Raw genomic sequence first — 8,794 nt, forward strand, 5'->3', positions numbered from 1 at the left:
TCCTTCCGCCGTTTGAACTGGCGAAAACAGTCCTACCGCCATTTGGTCCGGCGGTATAGGTTTATTTTTGCAAATTTTTAGTTCGACGATTTATTCCTGCAAATTCATAAAAATATATATATATATATATAAACAAAAAGTTCGCTTGCATGGCTTATACTATGTTACGTTCCTGATGGGCTGGACCTCAAAGCTGGCCCAAGCCAAGGCACACTCTAAGGGCAGCTGGGCCAAACTCTCATGGGCTACTGCCAGCTGAAACCACAATTTTGCTCTCTGCTGCTGCTGAAAGCTAGATTGAACCCCCGCCGCCGCCGCTGCCGTGCGGCAGCCAGCCGGCGGCGTCTGAGCTCAGCGCCGTTGCTTCAGTCTACTGCTTGCTGATCGCTCCGCGAGTCGTCTGCGCTTGCAATGCCAGCGACGGCGCCTCCTTCCCCGCCCACCCGCTTGCATGCTCCACGCCGCGCGCAGGCGGCCGCCGCCGCCGCTCCCTGCCGCGCTCGCCGCCGCCTTCTTCGCCTCCAAGCCCCACCCTCCGCTGCCGCCGCCAGCGCCGCAGATCGTCGACGCCGCCGTCTCCCGCTGCCCCTCAGACGCCCTCGCTCTCTCCTTCTTCCTCTGGTGCGCCCGCCGCCCAGGCTACTTCCACCCGCCTTCCTCATTCGACCGCCTCCTCCCCGCCGCCGCCCGTCTCGCCTCCCGGCTCGGCACCGCCCCTGCCCTGCTCCGCGAGCTCCAGGGCCTCGGCTGCCCCATCAAGCCCCAGACGTTCCTCCTCCTGCTCAGGCTCTACTGGCGCGGGGGCCTCTACCTGCTCGTGCTCGACCTGTTCGAGCAAATGCCGCTCTGGGGGTTCCAACCCAACGCCTTCGCGCGCAACGTCATCCTCGACGTCCAGCTAAGGACAGGCCATTTCGCTGAGTCAGAGCGCTGTTTCCGGGACAACCTTTCGCCCAATTACCTCTCCTTTGCCATCATGCTCACTCATCTCTGCAGAGCCGGGAACTGGTCAAGGGCGCGGCATTATTTCACAGAGATGCTTCAGAAGGGGTTTCTCCCAGGCTCTGCTTCTCTCACGGCGGTTTTTGCTTGCTGCAGTAAGGTTGGGACCATGTCTGAGCTTCGGCGGCTACTGTCTTTCGCGCATGTTTCTGGTTGCCAGCTCACCTCGGCCATGTGGACATGCATGATTGCTCGTCTGTGTCGCGAGGGGAGACTAGACGATGCTTATAGGATTCTGGCAAAGATGGTGGGTTCTGGTTCTCCTCCCACGGTGATCACTTACACACCCCTGCTCAAAGGTTTCTTGCGAGCTGGGATGCATGACCTGGCCAGCGAGCTTCTGGGATCCATGGTGTCTGCTGGCTGCAGCCCAGACATTGTTATGTACAACGTTCTGATGGACTGCATGGTCAAGGCAAGGAGATATGATGACGCCCTGGACATTTACATGCAAATTCATGGGAGACAGATACAGCCAGATGCTTACACTTTATCTAGTTTAGTTCGGGTCTTACAATTGTCATCTTATGAAAGGCTTCTTCCCAGGATTCCTAGCTTGATTCGGCACTCAGATACTTCTTATGATCTTGTGGTCTGCAATTCAGTGCTGAGTGCTTTATGCAAGTCAGGTTTTCCAACAGATGCCATCCAGTTCTACTTTGATATGATTGAAAAGAACATCAGGCCAGACAGCTACACTTACGTCAGTTTATTGCATAGCCTTTGCCAATTGGAAATGGTAAACCATGCAATCAATTTCTACCGCAGTACTGCTATGAGAGATCCTGAATCAAATTCATATGTCCATGCAACCATCCTCTGTATCCTTGTTAGACAGGGCCGGAACCTTATGGCCTTAAGAATTTTGAGGGAGGCTGTACGTGAAAATTGTGCTCTTGATGCTGTGTGCTACACTACTGTTTTACATGGTCTTTTCCAAGCTCGTCTGGTGGAAGAGGCCTGCAGGCTATTTGACCAGATGAAACAATTAGGAATGGCATCCAACACTTGTACATACAACGTAATGCTTCGTGGACTTTGTAGGACCAGGGATATTTGTGCTGTCAAACAGTTGCTAACAGAAATGGAACTTGCTGATGTTGAGATGGACAGCATATCATTCAACACAGTAGTTGTGTTCTTAATTAAATCAAGGCTTATTGACTCAGCTGCTGCAATGATCAGAGAAATGCTGAATCTAGGCATGAAACCTAGTGCCAAAACTTCCTCATTACTTTCTCAGTCTGTTGGCTATAAATTCGTTCTGGAGGATAATACCACAACCACAGTTGAAAGTGATGGTTCTGATTCATCCAGTGATCTCCTTGTATGCTCAGCTTCATAGGAAAAATTATTTCAGCTGAACAAGCATACTGTTACATAGGTGCGTATAATTGCATGCAGATACGCAGTACTTAAGGATGATGAGTACCCAATGACTTTGCTTGTGACATTCAACAGTAACTATTACAGTTCTAGCATAGCTGTTCACTTAGATATGAACTTTTCAAATATCCTGTTATTATGTTTGGTTTGGTCCTTTTGTTTCTTAATCTCAGTGTTAACTATTTTAGCTAATGTTTAGGCATAGAATGTGCTTACCTTGTAATGGCAAATGTAGAGTGAAATCTTTGGTATGGCAGTGTGAATTTGGATGTACCCGATAATGGAAAGAGCTACACTTGTTATCACACTACAAGTAGCATTAGCAACCTGTAGCATCATCACAAAACTGATTCATTCTATGGTCATAAATCTAAATGTTCCTGCACATTGCCAAATGCCAACCCAAACGTTAAGGAATCCATACCATTAAATAGCCAATTTTGCTATGTGGTCTCAATCTGTTGTACTTACCAATTAAAAATCGAAGAAAACATACAATAAACCGCTGTTTTTGCTATCTATTCTTGCTGTACTGTAATAAGTACTCAATTGTCCTCAGTCATTGTGATCATTTTCAATTAACAGTGACATAGATAAGATGCCTTCTTATATAGTCATGCTCACAATACTTTATAATCTTATTTACTTGGAAGCTAGCCACTGATTAGTTCCTGGGGAAGGGAATTCCTCCGGCTGCTTAGATCAAGTGGCTGCTCATCTGATCTTTGTGGTCGATCCTCACATGCTACTGCTGCAGCTAATTCTTGTTTCCATTTTTTTTGTTTTTGCAGTACTATCTGCCAGAATCCATCTATCATTTGCGGTGTTCTTTTCGGAGGAAAATCTACTAGGGTGAAGTGCTTGTGGCAATCAATCAACTTTCTGGTATACATATGTATGTCTACTTTTAGTAACTCTAGAAGTGCAGCTTAATTGAGTCTCGTTAAATTTTCTGAACTTCTTTTACTGGTTGGTTGGTTTGTTTTAGCAGATATGCTCTGTAAGTAGAGATGAGCATGTGTTCCCAAGGTAAGCATATCTGAATTATCATTGGATGGTAATAGATTGGAAGGACTGTTCTTGATATCCTTTGGTTTTACTCTGGTATATGTTAGTGAGTTAGTTGCCCTTTATACTGCTGAGGAATAGAGCCATCTGCACAGTTCTATTTGGTGCAGAAAATGAGTGCTCTGGTATTATGAATATTGGATCTCTTTGCGAACTTGCAGTTTAGGGGGATTACACTTCAGAGATTTTGCAACATGACCTATGCACTTAATTTGAGAGAAGCTGCAGCACCTTTATCTTGAAATCGATTTTGCTTATTTTTTCTTAAGAAATAAGATATTTTTTCGAGAACTGCTCTGGTAGACTTCTTTTAGAAAATTACATGCATCTTAGAGCATCTCCAACAGCTTATCTAAAATGGTTTGCTATACCTAAAAACTACCCGAATAGCTAAAAACAGTTAAAAACTGCTCCAACAGCATACCTGTATGGTTTGCTATACCTAAAATTTTTAGGCTATGACCTAAATTTCTCTCTCCTTGACCCAAATATACCAATCCAACTCCTGGATTGCTATATTGTGCTTCCACCTGGCCAAGTCAGCCAACTGCGGCCGCGTGAGGTTTCACCACTGCGCCGCTGTTGCCACGCAGCTCGCTCCACCGCATCTAGCCACCGGACTTCACCGTCGCCTTGCCACTGCCCGGCCTCACCATCTCCGCTCCCAATTGTCCCTAACCGGACCTTGCCCGACCCTCCCCGCACCAGCCCAGGAGCTTGAGCCCCGTTCGATGCGGGTGACCGGCTGACCGCGCCGCCTCCGCCTCGCCGGACCCTTCGCCGCACAACCTCCCATCTTGACTGGAGCTCGAGAGAAGGAGAGGATGGCCGGAGTGGCTGACCCGCCTCCATGGTCGACTGGATCTCGAGAGGACGCAAAGCTCGCCGTGAGGGTTTTGAAGGCCGTCCGTCGCTGATTCATCGTCCACCCCTTCGATTCCCAGTGGAGAAAGAGCGGAAGACGCCGATTCGAGCAGAGAGCCGGAGGAGCGGCACGACTTCGGCCGGAGCAACGGCTTGGGGAGAGCAGGAGGAGGAGGCGACGGGGGAGAGGAGAGGTGAAGGAAGAAGATAAGTCATTTTTACAGTTTGGCCCTTTAAAAAAGATTCTCATCACAAACTAGTCCCCAAAGGAAATATAGGTATCCAAGTTTAGGTATGCTGTTGGAGATGAGCTCAAAGATTTCCTAAAATCTTCTCTCCTATACCTAAAACTCATTTTAGGTGTCTAAATATACATATGCTGTTGGAGATGCTCTTAAAGCAATCCCATGATTAATTAACTATTTTCTTAATTATTTTCTACCTGGGCTGGCCTGGTCCTACCTGCGCCCAACCCCTTCCCAGCCCGTGCTCAGCCGATCTCAACCTTCCTCAGAATACCCTTTCTTCGGTCTTTGTTCAGGCAAGGAGCATGGCAGCGCTCGACGACAGGGTTTTCCAGTTTCCACGGCAGCGGCCCTACACACGCGAGCATCTCTTCCTTACGGATGTCTGCCGCTGGCTCATGGCTGTCTAGGAGCTCAGCCAGGACAGCCACCATGACAACTGCGTCATGGAAGCCAGCACAGGTGCTGGCGACAAGGCAGTACCCTCTGAAATCATGGGAGTTGTTGCATCCCAGGCATTGGCGAGGAGGCGGATGCCATGGAGAGTCCACGACGCGGCACTCCACAGCAGCGGGGCATCGACATCAGGTATGCCTCTCGTACCTGATTTGCATTTCCTGTTCCCTTATGTTTCATTTGGAAGCTGCTCAGTTCCTCAGATGACAACCAAGTTCCTCAGTTGCAGAGATGATTCAGTTCTGTTCTCTGTAGACACTGCCAATGCAGGTCCAGGTCCAAATTCTTAGCCAGTTTACACTGATGGTGCTTTCAATCTATTCCATGCTGGACATGTTGAGGTAAATGTGAATTCCTTTCCACATGCCCACCCAACGGAAAATATGAAAAGAAAGAGTGTCAGCTAAGTCAGTTTAGGGACACAAATGCCTGTGATGGCTTTACTTCTATTTTTCTTTTTGTGTCTTTGCGAGGAGCAAACTAAAATTAACCCTCCAAAACAGTGATTCGTATATTCTTGTATTTATAGTTTCTTCCACGTAGATATTACGGCTTGCTCGAGAACTTGGAGATTTTTTGCTTGTGGGAATTCACAATGATCAGGCCATACAAGGTAGTATGATGATTACAGTAGTCCTTGATTATAGTCAGAGTGCATTTATTTTCAAGCTCTACATCTCTAATCACCCATAAACATAACTTTAACCTATTTTTCTTTTGGTGTTTACTATATTTGGCAGTTCAACGTGAGGACGACATCACCCAATCATGAATCTCCATGACTGAAGTTTGAGTGTTTTGGCTTGCCATTATGTTGATGAGGTGATCATTGGTTCTCCATGGGAAAGGTGTGGTGAGTTATCTGTTCTGTTTTGAACCATGGAATTAACTTCAAGCGGGCAACCAAGGCTTCTTCAGAGAACAAATGAATGGCACACACCTTACCCTGTGTATGAGAAATCATACCATTTCAATCTGTTTTTACTGATGGAGAGCTTGTCCTCGTCGTGTCATTGGCATGAATTCTGATCACCTGTTTGATCCATGGATGCAGCCATGTCCTTGCCGCGCAATCCACATTCCTGCGGGACTCAGACAGTGTTGGTGAGCCTGAATAGATGGGCAGCGATGCGCTGAACTATGCGGGTTTTGCTCCATCACATTCGTCTCTGGCTTCGGGAACAGCCTGAACAGCCTCTCGGTAGTCTCTGGTTGACGCTAGCATGAACTACTCTGTGTTCGTTTCTGTAGCTTGCCAATAATACTAGTGAACAAAGGCCTGGTGCATCTTGTGTGTACTTGTTTGTTTGAATGTTGTGCTGTATTTTTAGCTGAATGTTGTGCTGGTGCTTCCTGTAAGGTTTCAAAAATTGGTCTGTATTTTTAGCTGAATGTTGTGCTGCTATAGGCTGCAGTCTTGAAGTCATTCTTATCATGCAGGTGAAGCTTGTTATTCTGGGACCACCGACAACATCGCCCGCCAGGATCACTGGTGAAACTGCTTGTGTTACTGTTACCCATCTATGTACTTGTACCCTTCAAATTCAGACTTTTAGTAGTTGATGTTATCTTCATGCAACCTACATAGCCTGATGTTGATTCCAGTCGTCGTGGACTCTCCATGGCGTCTGCAGTGTCCACCTCACCGGCGCCGGCGGATGCACGGCGCCCACGCTTTCAGAAGGTACTGCCTCATCGGCAGCGCCCACGTGTCGTGCACAGCCGTCGCCCTCGACCTTGATGGCCAGGAGCCGGCGGCGGCTGCCGGCCATGTCGCTTTTGCCTCACGCAGAGATGAAAAGAGACAGAAGAAAGGGGATTGACTCATCCATGACGTGGAAGTTTTTAACTGACACGTAATCAAATGAAATGAAATTCTAGCTCTCAAGTGCGGAAGAGTTTTATAGGCATAAAAACTCATTTCCTACCTTACGAAGGACGAGATCGAGCTGGGCATGGGCGTCGCGACCAAAGCACAGCGGTAAAAGAAGACGTGCTACAGGCCGACTGCCGCTGCTCCCGATTTGTTCACTCGCCGAGCACGGAATGGAATCATACGCTGTCAGTGCGCCTTCTGTCAAGCAAGCAGCAAGGGAGACAGCAAAGGAAGCTGGGCCTCGCCGTTCCTCAGCCCACCGTTCCAAACGTGCGTGTCTCTGGCTCAGAGTGGAGTTGGCCATGTAAGGTGTTGCGTGCGTGAGTTGCTCTACTCAGGATAACAGGCGGCGAAGAACAGCGCATCGTTGTAACAACTCAGAACTATGTTCTATATGAACCTTCCTTGTTCTTCCTGATCTTCTTCTCCAACGCCGCTCAATCCCTTCCCTCTAATTCGATTGCTAACATCCTGGTATCAGAGATGCGATCCTAGATTCCCTCCCTCCCTACCACCACTTCACTCGATTTCAGAAGCGCGCGGGTGCTATGGATCCCAACACCAAAATTCTCCTCGATGAGATCCAAAAATGCTTCTCCAATGAGCTCCACAAGCGATTCGCGAAGAGCGACCTCAAGTAGGAGCAGCACTTCCAGAAGGCGGAACGCCTCCACGGCGACCGCATCGTGAAGCTGGAGTCGATGGCCAAGGCGTTCGAAGACTAGCGTCCTCAGGTCGATGCCGCCGTGGACGACGTCAAGCTCGAGCTTGGCAAGCTGACGCACCACTAGGACCAATCCGTGCGCGACCTCGCGTCCATGGATCCGAGCCTTATTCCCAATCCCAAGTCGGCGTTCGAGCGCCCACCTGCTACGGATCCAAGCGCCGACGGCCCTCATGGGCACCGCGTCGAATCGATTCACCGGGATGAGGGGTTTGGGTCGATGTACACCCATACTCCAATCCCCAGTCAAGGGTGCGTGTCCTTTGCCCAATCCTACTTTCCCTAGATCAGCTTCTCGCTCTTATGGGGTCATCAGGATAATTCTCTAGTTACATCTAGGCAAATTACCTAAGCTTCAGTTTCCTATTTTCGAAGGCGAAAATCCTAAGCTCTGGTTGTCTAGATGTGAGGATTACTTTGAGATGTATAGAGTCGATCCAACTATTTGGGTTAAGGTGTCTATTATGTAGTTTGATGTGTCTAGTCCTGCTGCTCGTTGGGCTCTATCTGTGGACAGACAGTTAAAGAGGTCCTCGTGGTCTGAATTTAGCTCTATGTTGATTGATAGATTTGGGCGGGATCAGCAAGAACTTCTAATCCGGTAATTGTTTCACATCAAGCAATTCAGAACTGTGTTTGATTATGTTGCCAAGTTCACTGAATTGATAGATCAACTCATAGCTTACGGCTATACTACTGATCCACTATACTATACCACACGTTTCATTGATGGCATGCGTGATGACATTTGTTCAATTGTTCTGGTTCAGCGTCCCTCTACACTCGATATTGCTTGCACTCTTGCGTTGTTGCAGGAAGAAGTGGCGGATCCCTCCAGATGCAGGGATTGGCGTCGTCTGGATGCAGGCTTTCCACCAAGACCTCCTCCTCGGGGACCATTGCCCCTTCCCACTCCACCGTGTATTGATAAAGCTGTGGCACCGTCAACTGTTGCTGCAGATGTCTCTCCCTCAAAGGACTTCAATAAGTCTCAGGTGGACAAATTTGCCTCTCTTTGTGCTTACAGACGAGCTCGTGGGCTGTGTGACAAATGCACTAAGAAATGGCATCATGGCCACAAGTGCTCTCCTACTGTCCAACTAAATGCCACTCAGGAAGTTTTTGACCTGTTTTCTGAAGAGGATGTAGTCTAAGGTCCTAACACTCACAGCT

General features: G+C 48.2%; 1 protein-coding gene across 21 annotated transcripts; it reads left to right on the plus strand.

Annotated features, from left to right (window-relative positions):
- Positions 1-268: 268 nt before the first annotated feature.
- LOC101759851 (putative pentatricopeptide repeat-containing protein At1g16830) lies at positions 269-7,313 on the plus strand. 21 transcript variants are annotated; one of them, XM_022825444.1, is made up of 7 exons: positions 269-2,386; positions 3,180-3,283; positions 3,377-3,417; positions 4,862-5,153; positions 5,277-5,362; positions 5,565-5,634; positions 5,762-7,313. In XM_022825444.1, exon 1 carries the CDS (start codon positions 452-454, stop codon positions 2,345-2,347), a length of 1,896 nt encoding a protein of 631 aa, XP_022681179.1. In that variant the 5' UTR covers positions 269-451; the 3' UTR covers positions 2,348-2,386; positions 3,180-3,283; positions 3,377-3,417; positions 4,862-5,153; positions 5,277-5,362; positions 5,565-5,634; positions 5,762-7,313. The 21 variants fall into 21 exon arrangements, with proteins under 21 accessions (XP_022681179.1, XP_022681173.1, XP_022681180.1 ...); XM_022825438.1 differs by having other exon boundaries at positions 3,380-3,417; XM_022825445.1 differs by having other exon boundaries at positions 3,180-3,273.
- Positions 7,314-8,794: the final 1,481 nt, after the last annotated feature.

Source organism: Setaria italica, chromosome III (genome assembly GCF_000263155.2).
Source record: "Setaria italica strain Yugu1 chromosome III, Setaria_italica_v2.0, whole genome shotgun sequence".
In the NCBI taxonomy this organism is placed as follows: Eukaryota; Viridiplantae; Streptophyta; class Magnoliopsida; order Poales; family Poaceae; genus Setaria; species Setaria italica.

What these genes read in the sequence shown, in the direction of transcription:
- LOC101759851 (XM_022825449.1), top strand. Translation starts at nt 452, where the DNA reads ATGCTCCACGCCGCGCGCAGGCGGCCGCCGCCGCCGCTCCCTGCCGCG.